General features: G+C 39.7%; 1 protein-coding gene across 1 annotated transcript in view; it reads left to right on the top strand.

Annotated features, from left to right (window-relative positions):
• ADAMTSL1 (ADAMTS-like 1) overlaps positions 1-17,959 on the top strand; it is a 496,626-nt gene that overhangs the window by 206,903 nt on the left and 271,764 nt on the right. The window contains exons 7-8 of the mRNA XM_010857061.1: positions 4,334-4,491; positions 14,036-14,147. Coding sequence (XP_010855363.1) covers positions 4,334-4,491; positions 14,036-14,147 — 270 coding nt within the window. The remainder of the gene's footprint in view (positions 1-4,333; positions 4,492-14,035; positions 14,148-17,959) is intronic.

Here is a 17,959-nt window from a genome sequence, read left to right on the forward strand (position 1 = left end):
CCCATTTTTTTTTTTTTTTTTTTTTTACCATGTAGTGTTGTTTAGATGGAAACTTGTAAATCACAAGGAGAAAATTATAGGCTATAAACTAGGAGAGAATAGGACAGGATATGCCAGCATTCTCTGCAAAATTCACTTTCACTGAAAGACTTCTCTTCAGTTGGTCCCTTGAGCATTTCTGATCTCCGCTGTGACTGTTCCTAGCTTCCTCCAGAACCATCTATCATCTGCTTTCTCTTCCCTCCCACACACTTGCCTAAGAAGCCAATTTAGGTAGCAAGCATTATCTTTTGGCAATTGGATTATAAATGAAATCATTCCAGAAAGACAAACAAGAGGGAGACAAATTGGAGCCTGTGAAAGTTCAGAGAGCCTACTGAAGTCTTTCTAAAAATAAAAATAATTGCATGTCATGGGAAAGGTGGGATTTAAGAGGTCATGTGACATACAGGAATAAGTAAGGTACAGTCCAGGCAAAGTCAAAAGATTCTGGGAAACCACCTTATATGGACCCAAGTCCTTTTTTAACCCTGAACAACCCCCCAAAATATATTGTTCACATGTCCAAGGATGATATATGTTTGTACACTATTACCATTCAAATGATTTGTTTTTCCCCTTGAGAACTGGACAGAATTAACTGCTGGTGTAACAACCTCAGTCAAAAAAAGTATTTTTCTGTGCAATGAGAGGCTTAAAAAAAAAGTCTAGACCAGTCCATCACCAAATGGCGGACTTACTCCTCATTGCAGAAGAAAGGACCCACCCAAAGGAATAGATGTAAGAGGAAAATTCATTTTTATAAATGTAGTGGCATCCCAGACTTCCTAATTGTATGATTCCTAAGAAGCTGAAGAATTGGCTTTGTTTGATTTAATTACTTTAGAGATTGGATAGGTGAAGCTTCAGATGATAATCATAAATGATGGAAAGCAAAACAGAATCTGCTTTTTCTGCCAATAGGCATACTATTGATAACATATGTATAACTAAGGCAGTTTTGATGTTTGGAATATAACTCAGTAAAATAAATGTGTGAATAAATATTGCCCTGTTTTTCTTGCAGCCCTTTTATCCTTGAGTCCCAGAAGCTGGCCCAATATGAGTCCAGCTGTAAATATTTAGGGAGCTTCTCTAGTGGCTCAGATGGTAAAGAATCTGCCTGCAATGCAGGAGACCCAGGTTCAATCCCTGAGTCAAAAAGATCCACTGGAGAAGGAAATGGCTACTCACTGCAGTATTCTTGCCTGGAGAATTCCACAGAAAGAGGAGCCTAATGGGCCACAGTCCATGGAGTCACAAAGAGCTGGACACAACTAAGTGACTAACACACGCTCCACATGAGTAGATAGTCTGTCCAGGCCCAGCCCATCGTTAGTCAGAAGTATTTTGGGAAAGATAGCTGGGAGGCCTGGTGATGAAACTGAATCAGATACTCAGGCTTAGATCTTCATGAGTTTTCCAAAACTAAGTTAATTTATGTCCTGGAGATCCCTCCACAAATTAGCGGAGGCAGCTGGAGGAGGGAAGGCTAGGGAAAAGAGACACAGAGCTGCTTCCCTCTGATGATAACCACTATGCTTCTCCCACTCCATGTCATCTGCATGTGCCTTATATTCTTCCATGAGGTCCTCCCTGCACTGGGGCCTGGGTGGAAGGCCAGACCTACTCCCAGAGAAGGGCTGCTCGACTTCATCTGGGACATGGGCATTAATTGGACACTGTTTTCTACCCATTGTTAGTCCTTCTAGTAGGAAACTTGAAGTAGACATCTAGAGTAATTTATTGTAACTAAATTGGGTATCTTAGTGCCTCCAGAGACCTGAAAACTGTCCTTAACTCCAAAACCTCAATCTACAGAATGTACAAGAGGGGAGTCATTCTGACTAAATGACTAGGAGACCCAGATCCCTACTGTACCAGGGATTGTTTCTGCTAAACAACCCTTGCCAAAACCAAGGGTCTTTGTGCAAGTTTTAAAACCATTGTTAGACTTAGTCTATCCATGTTTCTAGTGGAGGTGATGGAATTCCAGTTGAGCTATTTCAAATCCTGAAAGATGATGCTGTGAAAGTGCTGCACTCAATAGGCCAGCAAATTTGGAAAACTCAGCAGTGGCCACAGGACTGGAAAAGGTCAGTTTTCATTCCAATCCCATAGAAAGGCAATGCCAAAGAATGTTCAAACTACGTCACAATTGCACTCATCTCACACACTAGCAAAGTAATGCTCAAATTTCTCCAAGCCAGGCTTCAACAATACGTGAACCGTGCACTTCCACATGTTCAAGGTAGATTTAGAAAAGGCAGAGGAACCAGAGATCAAATTGCCAACATCCATTGGATTATCTAAAAAGCAAGAGACTTCCAGAAAAACATCTATTTCTGCTTTATTGACTATTCCAAAGCCTTTGACTGTGTGGATCACAGCAAACTGAGGAAGATTCTTAAAGAGATGGGAATACCAGACCACCTGACCTGATTCTTGAGAAATCTGTATGCAGGTCAGGAAGCAACGGTTAGAACTGGATATGGAACAACAGACTGGTTCCAAATCGGGAATGGAGTACATCAAGGCTGTATACTGTCACCCTGCTTATTTAACTTATATGCAGAGTACATCATGAGAAACGCTGGACTAGATGAAGCACAAGCTGGAATCAAGATTGCTGGGAGAAATATCAATAACCTCAGGTATGCAGATGACACCACCCTTGTGGCAGAAAGTGAAGAGGAACTAAAAAGCCTCTTGATGAAAGTGAAAGAGGAGAGTGAAAAAGTTGGCTTCAAGCTCAACATTCAGAAAACTAAGATCATGGCATCTAGTCCCACCACTTCATGGCAAATAGATGGGGAAACAGTGGAAATAGTGATAGACTTTACTTTTCTGGGCTCCAAACTCACTGCAGATGGTGACTGCAGCCATGAAATGAAAGATGCATACTCCTTGGAAGAAAAGTTATAACCAACCTAGACAGCATATTAAAAGCAGAGACATTACTTTGCCAACAAAGGTCCGTCTAGCCAAAGCTATGATTTTTCCAGTAGTTATGTATGGATGTGAGAGTTGAACTATAAGGAAAGCTGAGCACTGAAGAATTTGATGCTTTTGAACTGTGGTGTTGGAGAAGACTCTTGAGAGTCCCTTGGACTGCAAGGAGATCCAACCAGTCCATCCTAAAGGAAATCAGTCCTGAATATTCATTGGAAGGACTGATGCTGAAGCTGAAACTCCAATACTTTGGCCACCTGATGTGAAGAACTGACTCATTGGGTAAGATTCTAATGCTGGGAAAGATTGAAGGCGGGAGAAGGGCACAACAGAGGATGAGATGGTTGGACGGCATCACCGACTCAATGGACATGAGTTTGAGTCAACTCTGGGAGTTGGTGATGGACAGCGAGGCCTGGTGTGCTGCAGTCCATGGGGTCACAAAGAGTCGGACACGACTGAGTGACTGAACTGACTGAACTGAACCACGTTTCTTCATGTACCAGGCAATTATTCTAAAGTACTCAATCACATGAGAATTTAACCTGCTTTGAAATATATATCAAAATTACCCTCCTCCCCAGCATGCTCTGATTTCCTAAAACAAAAGATGCTGCCTAGGCTTTGTCACTGGGCAAATTCAGATTGGAATGCTCCAGGGATCCAGACGTTCTTCTCTCCATCCTAAGTTCTTATGAGCTGCCATATAAGTACACAGGACTGAATTTAAAAAGGATTTTAAAAAGAAAGAGAAGTAAAGAGGATAGTTAGTTCTCTGTCTTTAAGCCACTGTAGTTTTGTTTTTGTTTTTGTTTTTTTCATTTTGAACAATAGCCCATGTGCAATAAGTAACCACAAAGTATCAATAACTGCAAGGTAACACATGAATATCAAATTACCCAATGAGTGCTTAAGGAACTCAGAGAGGTACCCTGGGTCTCATAGACAAAAAGGAAAACTACTGGGTAAATTTGAGACTGAGGGCTGTAAAGACTGAAATCAATAAGATGTATGGGGGATAAGATGGTTTAGTCCAAAGAATATGGTTGTGGTAAATTAGGGTACCCAAATGAAGTCATCCAGGGAATTGAAGATTTTTTGACAGGGAGCCCTGAATTCTTGATTAATAACTTTTAAAATAATTTCATTTGCTGCATCAATTCCTATGTGATCCAGCAGTGCCTATCTATTTTGTTTCTATCACATTTCAAATATGTCAGCCCTATAAAGAATGATACTTCTCCCTCTTGTAGCTCTAGATTTTGTATGGGATGTGCTTGCGTGTGGTCTGTGGTAGCCCTGGGAACATCTTTCTTTCCTCTTCCTGTGTTTGATTATGTAGATCTGGAAACCAAAACCCTCCAGGGGGCTAAAGGTGAAAACAGTCTCAGCTCTACAGGCATCTTTCTTGTGGACAATTCTAGTGTGGACTTCCAGAAATTTCCAGACAAAGAGATACTGAGAATGGCTGGACCACTTACAGCAGATTTCATTGTCAAGGTGAGCCCGTTTTCAAGCCACATCTGAACTAGTATTACTTATAATCCCCTGAAGAAAGAGAGACTTTAGGCTTTGACATAGATTGGAAAGCTTGTTATCCAGGAAATGTTTAATTCAAGGGTGTTGAGCTACAGGTGGCACAGCGGTAAAGAATCTGCCTGCCAGTGCAAGAGACTCGGGAGACGTGGGCACGATCCCTGGGTCAGGAATATCCCCTGGAGTAGGAAATGGCATCCCACTACAGTATTCTTGCTTGGAAGATCACATGGACAGAGAATCCTGGTGGGCTACAGTCCTTGGGGTTGCAAAGACTCAGATGCAACTGAGCAAGCGTGAGCTACTTTATAAGAACATGCAATAAGAACATGGATAATTTTAAGGTTCTAGGAAGAAAATACATACATACATACATTTATATATATTTGTGTGTGTATAAGCTAGTAAAAAGACCTCCCCTCAAAAAGCCAGCATATGATGAGTTAGGGATACGTACCATTTTTAAAACAAACTAGGGTACAGTCATTGACTCATATAAGGTATCCTCAGTCAAAGAGAAAGGCAAATTAATGATCCATAGACTTTATCATGCTTCCAATTGCAAGTTGTTTTTTTCCTCTTGTACTGGCAACAAGACCAAGCTGTTTCCTTCTATCAGAGCGTCCCTACTCTTCAACGTAATATGAAACACATTGCTGGAAGCAACATACACATTCTGTAGGGAAAATGTATATACTCAAAGAAATGTTTGGGAATCCCAATAAAATAAAACATATTTTCTTTCCTTCAGTAGGTCAGAAGGACTAGAAGGATTTCAGCTGTAAAGCTGTAAAACTTGTAATGTGTCCAAGACTCCATAAATTTTTCATCGTGGGACCTGAAGCCAGAGGACATGTGATTTAAGCCAAGGCTTGATGACCCCATGGCAGCTGGAAGTAGGGATGCATTTAGGAAAATGTGATGGGCAATGAGGTTGCATGAAAGAAGGGTTCCAGAGTTCTGTCCTCTGTCTCCATCTGCGTGGTAACCCTTTTTAATTCAGTCCAGATGCCAGCTACATGCCCATGAACAAGTACCCACAAACCATCAGAGATAGCTCACAATAGAAATGACATTGCAGGTAGTTAAATAATTTCAGTTTAACAAACAAATACAGTAAAAAATGAGAGCTATCTTAGTTTTTGAAGCCCTTAGAATAAACCACTTACACTAATTTACCTAGTGGCCTTAAAAGAGTTAATACACATACTGAAAATATAGAATTGAGTTCAAGTAACATTATCCACACTGGAACAGTTCGCAGAATTGTCAAATGCATTTCATATGGCCAGCTGCCTTCTGCACATCACCCACGGGGACAATGCGCTCAATGTGTCCAAAATTGGACTTGTCTAGCCCCAGAAACCTACTTTATCTTCTTTATTTCTTGTGGAATACCACACTGTTTACCCAGCCAAGTCAGAAACCTGTGATTCACACCATTTCCCTTCTCCTGTATACCCCTAGTTAGACGTTAAACTCTGTCAGCTCTACCTCCATGCCATCTCTCAAGACCGTTCTTTCTTCTCTGTTCTTGCCACCGTCTCTTAATTTAGGTCTATGTGTTTCTCACCTGAATTAATGTGATGGGCTCTGAATGAGTTTCCCAGCTGCTGAGCCATTGTCTATACCGCCTTCAGAGTGAGTTTTCTAAAAACTGGAGTGTTTTCCCTGTTCACGATCCTGCATTGCCCCTCACTTCCACTCCTTGCTTTGGGACTAAAATGCAAAGCCATAGCCCAGCACATGTAACTCTCAATAATCTGGATTCTGTCTACGTTTCCCACCTCAGCTTTGAGTTTTCCTCTCCTGTTTCAGTCAACTGTATGACTGACAAGTCCTCCAACATCTTGCACTCTTTACCTTCACGCAATGCTGTGTCCTCTAGCTGCAATGTTCTTTTCTTCTTGCATTCTCTTCCCTAATTCATATTTGTACCTCAGGACTTTCCCCTTCCAGAAGCATTCTGTGACTCGACCCTAGATTCCAATTTACATCATATCTCCCCTCTGTGTGTTCCTCAAAAGCAGAATTATATCTGTCTTCATAGCTCCATAAAAAGCCCAATAAGCACCAACAAGCAACTTTCACCAGATGGCAGTTGCTGAAATGGAACAGAGGTGACATCTTCTTTCTGCCTGCAAGGACACTGAGCCTGAGGGAAGTTGAGTGACATTCCTTAGCTCAGGCCAGTGACAAGCCAGGACCGAAGATGTCTCCTTACTTCTGTCTCCAACTCTTTTTAGTCTTCTGTGTTGCTTCTAAGAGGGTTTCCCTGATGGCTCAGATGGTGAGGAATCTACCTGCAATGTGGGAAACTTGGGTTTGACCCCTGGGTCAGGAAGATCCCCTGGAGAAGGGAATGGCTAAGAGGATATTTTTTTTCCTCTCTGTGTATAAGTACATATTAAAGGAAAAATTAACTTCGGGGAACTTTGTGATAACTTCCTAGATCCTAGCAACCTGTAAATATCTTCTTTCAAAAACAGGCCAAGCTATCATTTTAGTGATTTTTTTTTCATTATATCCTGTTTGGTGACCTAGCTTCAGGTTGCAAATGAGAGGAGATGAAAGTTTCATTAGAAAAGATCAGAATCAAATAAATGTAAAATTAGTATAAAATAGATTATAATTTTTAAAAATCCTTTTACTCAAACTTGAAAATAAGCAAGATAATATAAGAAGATATAAAATAAAAAGAACAAAATTACTTTTATTCCCAGTAATTTATAGTGAAGCAACCTTTTCTTCCTTAATTTTCCCCAGGGAATAGCTGAAAATAAAAGATTACCTTTTGCTTATTTATCATCTTTCATGATTTCAGTGCTTAAAAATTATATACACAGTTTATAATTCAGTTTTCAGTGTCATTCAAAGTATAATCTCTTTTTCATTATGCACTTGTTTAAGCAACAACTTCCTTTCTGAATGAAATACATCGGGGTCAGAATGGTACTTTGTCAACATCTCCAAGGAACTTTATTGTCAAAATACCATTTTTGCTTTTTTAAAAGAAAAAGACTTTTTGCATGAAAGAAAGATTTTTCTCACAGTGAGAATTGCTATGTATTATTTTTTGGAATTCTTTTTCTGGCCACCTTTACAAATGGACTAAGCACTCATCTTTTTTCCTAGGGAAGCCATGTCTTCCAAAAATTTGTAATTCATATGTTGGCTGTACATTTTTGGCAATGCTGGTGTAGAGGGGTAAAAAAGATAGATGCTCTAGAATTGTGGATATTGTCCTGCTTCCTGGAGGTGTGACCTTGAGTATGTTGTTTTACCTCCTGGAACCTATTACTTATTTGAAAAATAGTAATAAGAATCTCTCCACATAGTCTTTGTGAGGAATTGAATGAGGTAGTGCGTATAAAAGCAAATAGAACTGAATGACTTCCTTTCCATCTTTTCAAATGCTTTAACTTCTGGTCAAACTTTTTACAATACTCTCTCTACACCATGGCATACAACCACTTCTCTGAAGATGGTCCGAGGTTGATTGATTTACAAGTGGTATACCCAGGAACAGTTTGGCAGGTGTAGCTATAAGACAAATGGATGTAGGCACACCTATAATCACATTAACTGTTGAGGATGATTGGCTATTGGCTAGATAATTATCTGGCTTAGCATCCCCTTCTTCCCCTACCAGGCTATCTTTTCAGAAACTACAGACCCGGTAAAAGAGAAGGACCTTCCCAGATAGAAGAGGGTTTTTTTTTTAAGTCATTCTTTTTCTGGAGAAGGCAATGGCAACCCACTCCAGTACTCTTGCCTGGAAACTCCCATGGATGGAGTCCATGGGGTCTCAAAGAGTCGGACATGACTAAGCGACTTCATTTTCACTTTTCACTTTCGTGCATTGGAGAAGGGAAATGGCAACCCACTCCAGTATTCTTGCCTGGAGAATCCCAGGGACGGGGGAGCCTGGTAGGCTGCTGTCTATGGGGTCGCACAGAGTCGGACGCGACTGAAGCGACTTAGTAGCAGCAGCAGCAGTATTCTTTTTCAGAACATTGAACTTAGCTCTTCTTGTGAAAGCAGCTAAGGCATATTTATAAGTATTCAGTTTGAACTATTTTTAAAATTTAAGAAAGCCATATTAGCAGAAGGAAAAAGCAATGAGTGAGTACTTAAGCCATCAAAGTAGCCAAAATACACTGCAGAATGGGCTTCCCAGATGTCACTAGTGGTAAAGAACCCCCTGCCATTGCAGGAGACATAAGAGACATGGGTTCAACCCCTGGGTCGGGAAGATCCCCTGGAGGAAGGCATGACAACCCACTCCAGTGTTCTTGCTCCTCATGGACAGAGGAGCCTGGTGGGCTATGGTCCATATGGTCACAAAGTCAGACACAGACACAGTGACTTAGCACACACATGCAGGCACTGAAGAATAATAACCAATCATCATACTCAGAACAAGAACACTGATTCACAATTCATATACTGACAACTAAAGAACAGTTATTTCCTAAAGAGCATAATTTTCTAAATGCATTACATTTTCATAGTTGGGGAATTTGATTAGGAAGATTGATAGCATAATTTTTGCCTAAGCACTCTAAGGAATAGAAAGCTGGTGGTTTCTATTTGCAAAGTTAGGATATTTAAGTAGAGATGACACCTTCATATTTCTTTCTGGACAGACTTAAGCATGAAAGTGAAAGTAAAAGTCGTTCAGTTGTATCTGACTCTTTGCAACCCCATGGACTATACAGACAATGGAATTCTCCAGGCCAGAATACCTAAGTGGGCAGCCATTCCCTTTTCCAGGGGATCTTCCCAACCCAGGGATTGAACCCAGGTCTCCCACGTTGCAGGCAGATTCTTTACCAGCTGAGCCACAAGGGAAGCCCAAGAATACTGGATTGGTAGCCTCTCCCTTCTCCAGCAGATCTTCCTGACCCAGAAATCAAACTGGCATCTCTTGCATTGCAGGCAGATTCTTTTCCAACTGAGCTATCAGGGAAGCATAACCCCATACATAATTCAGCATCCCCCAAATTTTTATTAAAGGTGAAACAATAGGCAGGGCTCCTAAGCAGAAATCACATACATAAAGTTATGAGAGTTCACTTCATGAAGTAAGTTTACAGAACTTTCATGTGTATTCTTCTCCAAGGAGATTCTTCATGCCTGAGGCAGCTTGACTTTGAAATATGGTATCCGCCCTTTCCTAGTTCATGATGCCGTTTGAGAGAAAAAACACTGAGTAGGAATTTTGAAATAGTGATGACTATAATTAAGTACCAAAATAAAATGAACACATAGTAAAAGCTACAGATACTTGCTACAAGCTAATGTGATAAAGATAGACTTTGTGAAATTTGGGCAGCCTGTGAATCTTGGGTAGGATTGAAATCATCATTTCCTTTCTCTCATGGAGGCTGGACTTTGGCAAATGTTTAAATACAGATTGATTTCACCCTGCCACCCAGCCTGTCTCTAGATGCCCACCCCATACCTGTCCACCTATGCTATACAAAGGGAAAACCATTTTTGTAAGCCAAACATTCTAGAGAGGAAAACACTAAATTAACTATGGGGGAAAAAAAGAAGCATGTAATGAATAGTGATTCATTTTCCTACTCAACCTTTACAGGTAGTGATTCCTCCAATAAATATGCTTCTTTATGCCAGTCAATTCTAATTACTGTATACTGCATTTCTTGTTGAGTTCCCCACCTTGTTTTACCAATGGTACAGCTAGGTTGAAGACAGAGTCAGAGAACCAACTCCTCACCTTTCTCTGACACTGAGAGTGGCAGGCCCCGGTCCAGTCCTGCCTCCTCTGGCTCCACTCTGCTCAGTTCTCTGCCCTCCTTCTCCATATGAGCACCGAGACCAGCCTTCCATTAGACCTTAGTTTGCCCTGCCTCAGCATCTTAGTCCTGACACATTGCTTCCACCTCTTTGTTCCTTAGCCAACATTACAGTTATTATTTCCAAAGAAGCATCTCTGATCTACTACCCTACTCAAGTACTTTGGGCAGTAAATCCATAGCCAACATCTCTCATGCAACCCTGAGCCAAGGGCCTGTGGGCTGAACTATTATCTATGTCTCCCAGTACTGAGGTCTGGCATTCTAGGAGGACTAGAAAACACTATAGGAAGTGTAAAAATAAAGTTGGGTGCTAACATTTTTTTTTCATTATTTTTACTGAATAACCTCGAATCTTAGCATTTCCAACTGTTAAAACAGTGGAAAAATTGAGTCTATGTTTTATTCCAATAATAACTAGCATTTTTATAAGCCTTTTCTGCTACTATCCTGTTTAAAGCGATAGCTTTCATAGGAGGGCAGAAAGTACTATTGGGCAAGGACTATGTTGTAACAATCTGCTTCTTTTTATGAATTTTATCAACATAATCAATTTAACCAACACTTTATCGAAAAGAAATGATTGGAATCTTTAAGAAAACTTCAAGATGTATATAAAAATGTAACCTTTATTGAATGCCTTTGTGCTGTGTTTAGTTGCTCAGTCATGTCCAACTCTTTGTGACCCCATGGACTGTAGCCCTCCAAGCTCCTCTGTCCATGGGGATTCTCCAGGCAAGAATACTAGAGTGGGTTGCAATGCCTTTCTCCAGGGGATCTTCCCAACCCAGGGATCAAACCCACATCTCCCACATTGCAGGCAGATCCTTACTGTCTGAGCCACCAGGGAAGCCCAAATGCCTCAGTCTACTATATTTTAATTTGGGGATATTCTTGCAGTTTGTGCTAAGTTGCCTCAGTCGTCTCCAACTCTTTGCAACACCATGTACTGTAGACTGCCAGGCTCCTCTGTCCATAGGATTCTCCAGGCAAGAATACTGGAGTGGGTTGCAATGCCTGCCTCTAGAGGACCTTCCCAATCCAAGGATCAAAACTGCATCTCTTATGTCTCCTGCATTGGCAGGTGGGTTCTTTACCACTCTTGCCACCAAATTCTCAAGAAGCTGTAAGGCTTCCAAGAATTTGTCACAAATAATAGTTTGCAATTCTGAAAATGCTTGAAAGGACCATAATCAGTATCATTCATTGGTTGGTTCATTCATACATTCATTCAGCAATTATTTGAATACTTGCTGTGTGCCAAGCACTGTGGATGATGCTGAAGAAAGAGGAGTATGCAAGATGAATGATACTTGCCTTTGCAGAGTTTACAAATGGAAGATAAAGGCAATAGAATGACAACTATACCAATATTAAGTATTTGTAGCCACCTAAGTGAATATCTTGGGGGGCTCCAAAATCACTGCAGATGGTGATTGAAGCCATGAAATTAAAAGACACTTACTCCTTGGAAGGAAAGTTATGACCAACCTAGACAGCATATTAAAAAGCAGAGACATTACTTTGTCAACAAAGGTCCGTCTAGTCAAGGCTATTGTTTTTCCAGTAGTCATGTATCGATGTGAGAGTTGAACTATAAAGAAAGCTGAGGGCAGAAGAATTGATCCTTTTGAACTGTGGTGTTGGAGAAGACTCTTGAGAGTCCCTTGGACTGCAAGGAGATCCAACCAGTCCATTCTAAACGAGATCAGTCCTGGATGTTCTTTGGAAGGAATGATGCTAAAGCTGAAACTCCAGTACTTTGGCCACCTCGTGCGAAGAGTTGACTCACTGGAAAAGACTCTGATGCTGGGAAGGATTGGGGGCAGGAGGAAAAGGGGATGACAGAGGATGAGATGGCTGGATGGCATCACCGACTCGATGGATGTGAGTTTGAGTGAACTCTTGGAGTTGGTGATGGACAGGGAGGCCTGGCGTGCTGCAATTCATGGGGTCGCAAAGAGGCGGACATGACTGAGCGACTGAACTGAACTGAACTGAAACAAGCAGTTAGATATCCTGTATCTGACACATAAGACTGAAAAATACTAATCGGTAGGCCATGCTCCCCTTCTGTGAAAGACAGGGTATTGCTTCAGCTGTTTTTGCTTTAAAGTAGGAAATCATATCAATGTTTATTTTAATCAGGAAAAACTGGGATGCTCCATGGGTCAGAATCCTCGCATAATGTGAGATATTCTATAGCTTTCCTCTCATCTTTGCACTTTGCAATGCTCCCAGACTTTCTGAGAAACATCTCATATTCTCATCCCAGTGCCAAAAACTGATACAGGGGTTAGCACCTGATCCTTCTTTCTTTGCATCCTAGGTGCTTAATTGTTTCTAAACTCAGTAGCAAAATAAAATAAGGCTATCTTAAAAAAAAAGCTGAAGCCCAAACCCATCAATTTTTCCTAGGTAAAGGGCAGTTGGAACAATGCTAAGCTTGAAAACATTAGCAAAGACGTACGGGACATGAATCTGTGGACTGTTGCTCCTCTAACTGCCAGGATGGAGTTGGAGTAGAAGGTGGTCCACCAGGCTTTCCATAGACCTTCCTTCAGTATAAGAAATAGCCCAAGCCTTGCCTTTGCCCAACTGTTCAAATACTGTATGTCATTTGTCTTTGTAAAAGCAGTGCATTGTTCCTGTTGGATACTTTTCCTTCTCTTTCAGTTTGACTTTGTTTCCTCAACCTGTATTTTTAAACTATTAAAGAATTATTAAGAGTTTGAAAGAACTGCCTCACATTCCCCTCTTTTAAAAAAACAAAAGAGCTATAATTTCCATAAACACCTGTTTTATTTGAAATAAATGATTTTGTAATGTAAGTTGGTGCTTTTCAAAATTTGACTTCTGGACTCTCTACATTTAAATTGCCTGCATCTCTGGGCTTGAACTCAGGAATTTACATTTCAGTGAGCTTACCATTGGTAACTTTGCACATTAAGATCTATCAATCACACCATTGCCAGGAAACTCGCAGTATGTCTCAGAGTGAGATAGTGACAGTGAAGTCGCTCAGTCGTGTCCGACTCTTCGGGACCCCATGGACTGTAGCCTACCGGGCTCCTCCATCCGTGGGATTTTCCAGGCAATAGTACTGGAGTAGATTGCCATTTCCTTCTCCAGCAGATCTTCCGGACCCAGGGATCAAACCCAGGTCTCCCGCATTGTAGACAGACGCTTTACTGTCTGAGCCACCAGGGAAGTCTCAGAGTGAGAGGCGCTACTTAATTCTTTAGCTCTTTATTTCTCTTGAACAGTGACAGTACCTTTAGTTTTTTTGAAGCAGATTGCATTTATAATTTTCTTAGAACAAATTATCTATTTCTGAACCTACATTGAAAAATTCACATAATGTTACCTGTTGTACCAGAGAGGGTGAAACTAAAAGAGGGTGAGGGAGTCAGTGGCTTCGGATACACTTGCTAGAATCACACGTTGAGACCTTGTTCTGTGGCCGCAGAACTGAAGTGATGATAGTGATGGTTTCTGCAAGGACCATTTGCTGGTTAGATGGTAAGATGGGTGAAGCTGCCATTGCCCCTTCTCTCCCAGTGTGGTCCTTGACACAACCTGAGACCATCATCACTACCACACATCCTTGTCCAAGCTACAAGGAGCCCAGAGGGCACCCCTCCGTCACACTAGTTCCTGTGCTTTGCCGTTGTCTCCTACAGATTCGCAGCTCGGGGCCTGAGAACAGTACAGTCCAGTTCATCTTCTATCAGCCTATCATCCACCGATGGAGGGAGACGGACTTCTTTCCTTGCTCAGCAACCTGTGGAGGAGGTAATGCTGTTCACTTAGTCTAGAAGCTCTTGGCATCCATGAGGGAAGACTCAGCTGCTTTAAGAATAGAGTTGCTTTAGCATATGGAAGTGCTGTGTGGACCAGATTCTTTCATCTCAATGGGGCCAAGTCCTGAAGCCTTCCCATGAGGTAGATACCTCAGTCCAGATGCCCCATGCACGTTTTCTGGCTGTAGAGTCCCATCAGAGGAAATAGTCTTTCCTTCTTTCCTTGATTCATTTAAGTTCAGAACAAGCAATATCATGGCCTGGCAACAACTTAGTCTGGAGGCAGTTCTGTTCATTTGAGAACAAACTATTCCTCTGGCTGAATGAACTTATCTATTCAGGAAACAGATGAAGATTGTTTGTCAGGTCTTCTCCGTAACATGATGTATCTAAGAAGAATCAGAAATTAATTTAAAGAAAATAGTTTATTACTAGGGAAAAAAAAATCAATGTACTGTAGACTTAGGCTCAGTTCTTTTTCAGCTCTACCCCATCATCCGTGCAATAAAAGGAATGCCACTTGCCTTATTTATACTTTTTTTTTTTTCCTTTTTTTTAAATTTTATTTTATTTTTAAACTTTACATAATTGTATTAGTTTTGTCAAATATCAAAATGAATCCGCCACAGGTATACATGTATACTTTAAAACACATCTCTCCTGAAAAGTCACCAGATGAATTCCAATCTCTGCTCCATCATGTCTGTAACATGAACAGCATTTTGTGTTACTGGAAAAGGTTCCCTCCCCACCTCTTTTCTTTAATGATTACTTAAATGGCTACATAATAATTTATTTTGATTATTTTATAATAATTTATTTAACTATATACTTACAGAAGATCATTCATTTCATTTAAACTTTTCTTTTATAATGTAATGAATAGCTTAATACCTAAGTATTTTTCTCCCTTCATATTATTTCCTTGGACTAAACTCATAAGAGTTTCAGAATTTTTGTGGCTATTGGCATATGTTACCAGAATTCTTTCCAGAAGGGTAATCAGCAGTCTATGAATATTTTAGTTTTATTGCCAAGTGAGCCAGTTATTTGTGGAGTACCTTTTTGAAAATTTTGGTAATTTAACGGTTATAAAATTGTATGTCTGTTCCTTTAAAAATGAGCACATGAAATAAATTCTAGCTCCATCTTCATGAAAGCCTGTTAATTGGCACTGTTTAAGTAACTAATCCACACATGTATAACTGTATTATTTTGACAAGAAAAAAGGATAGTACCTCAAAATGAAGACAAATGACTACCCATTAATTCTCATAAAACTATAGGAACATATAAGTCATCTTCAGCTGTGTTACCTATGTCTACATAATGTGAACAAACAGTTGAAAATGAGGTTTTATAGAGCAGTGTTAGATTTTACCTTAAAAATAAGTGTTTTCCCTTGGTTGTTACATAATTATTAATTCAACATTTTAAACATTTCAATAAAATAATGTTTCCAGTCACTCTGTCTGTGCTACATAGAAAATTACTTTGTTTAAGAAGAAAGTGCCAATTACTTTGATGTTTATGGGAATACGTTGTTTTGATATACCTGTTAATGACTAACACAGGAAGCAGTTTCAAAAAAAGAAATCTAAGAAATTATTTTTCTTTTTTTTTTAATAAAAACCATGTTTTGAGAGAATAGCACTTCAATAGTAGGCCTGTTGTGACAGTTTCACACAGGGCTGCTGTTGGAGTGCAATTACAGTAACCTTGATAATGGCTTACTATATAATAAGACAATTGATGTTAGATTCATATATAAGTCAAACACTTTGGGCTTTATTTTCCTCACATCTAAATGAAGAAGTAGAACCAGCAGCAGTTCACAAATGTGTTGAGCTCTCAAACCCTTTCCTCAAAGGAAATCATATTAGGAAGCCAGATAAAGGAACATTGCTCAGAGATCTGAAGGATGTAGAAACCAGCCTCTGGTAGCTCATACAGTAAAGAATCTGCCTGCAACGCAGGAGACCCAGGTTCGATCCCTGGATCAGGAAGATCCCCTGGAGGAGGGAACGGCAACCCACTCAAGTAATCTTGCCTGAAGAATTTCATGGACAGAGGAGCCTGGCTGGCTATGCAGACCATGGGGTCATAGAGAGTCGGACACGTCTGAGTGACTAACACTTCCCTCACATTTCATGGACCGTAGTTTGAAAATCTCTGAGGAAATGATCTCTGAATTCCTTTATATGTTTCTAGTTCCAGATTCAACTAGTTGAATATTTTGCTAAGTCTTAAGAATTGCTACATCAAATACCTTGTGAAACTTTAGAAAACACAATTACCTGACCATTTTGGTCCTTCATTTCGTTTTTGTTCTAAGTTTTCATTTCACACACTCTAGAAGAGCTTCCCAACTGCATTTTTAAGCTGACAAATTATGGTTTTTAAAAATCATAATCTCACATTCAGTGTTTGCTTACTGCTTGTGCCCAAATTTTACTACATGATAAAATTCTATCCTTAAGTAGAAATGGTTTTCTGGAAACTTTATAAAATAATTAGCTTGTCATCAGATTATCTGCTTGAAGCATAATGTAATTGAAAAACAGAAGTATATTTACTTTTATAAAATATCATTTTGCTTTTTTATTTTCTTATGAGAGAAAAAATTAAGTGGAACATGTGTTTTTAGCCATTACTTTCCATACTTTTCATCCTGACAGTAAAATTGTTAAAAGCTCTTTATTTAGGTCTTTAATGAACAATTAATTTTTGTGGGTGGTCTGAGAACACAGCCTCAAGTCAGGAAATCTGGTTTATAAGTCTCCCTCTGATTTCCTGAAATCTTTTGCTAGACTTTTAACCACTCTAAATCTGACTTTCTAACACGTGTTTAACAACAACAGTATTCAACCACTGTCCAGGGGGAATATATTTTGGAGTTGATGAAGGTTACACTGATACGAAAGCCCTAACTTTAAAAAATACTCTATGCACATTTACTTTTCACCCCAAGAATCTAAGTCTTCATCACCATACCACCAGAAATTCACAGAACAAAAAAGAGGCAGGTAAGAAAAGTAATACATATTGTGAGTAGAATTCGGTATTATTCAGCAGCACAATTTCTTTTTTTTTAAAAAAAGAGGATTTCTCTAAACAGTGGAAATTTGCACATGTAAATCAATAAATATTGGCTACACAATTAGAAATGGCAAAGGATTTTGAAACAAAAGTTGAACAGTAGGAAGTTTTTAGTTTTGTTTTGGTTGTATAGGAAAACTTGAGATTTCACTATTTAGGTCTTGGTCATCAATTCATATCCATTCAGTCCATTCAGGCTGAATTTAGGCAAAGGAAAACACATGTTTCCAGGTAGGTAGCTGATTCTATATTATGGGTCACCACTGACCAAGAGGAACAGTGTTGGGATTAATTTTTTTTTTTTGGGGGGGAGTTTATTCACCCTGATGCCCCAAGTACAAGGGAGGCAGTTTTGCATCCTTACATGAGATGGTTTGTAAATAAATATCTTTTGGATACAGAATTCTATGTTAGACTTTTAGATTATATAAAGCAAATTAATAAAAATAGTTCTTACAGTAGTCTTATAGCTTTACCCTTATGTAGTTCAAACCCTATGGTATCATTTAATTATTAAAAGTTGGGGAAAACATAGCATTTGAGACCTGTAAAAATTAATGAGCCTTCCATTTATCTCTCTTTGGTCCTGGAAACGACTGGAGCACTGGGAAAGAATTTTCATTAATATGAAATGGGCAAAATAGCCTAAGGGAATACATTGCATTGATGTATACATTGAAACTTGCCCAAATGGCTTGATACCAC

The sequence above is a fragment of the Bison bison genome, unplaced genomic scaffold (assembly GCF_000754665.1).
Source record: "Bison bison bison isolate TAMUID 2011002044 unplaced genomic scaffold, Bison_UMD1.0 scf7180017864376, whole genome shotgun sequence".
Lineage (NCBI taxonomy): Eukaryota > Metazoa > Chordata > Mammalia > Artiodactyla > Bovidae > Bison > Bison bison.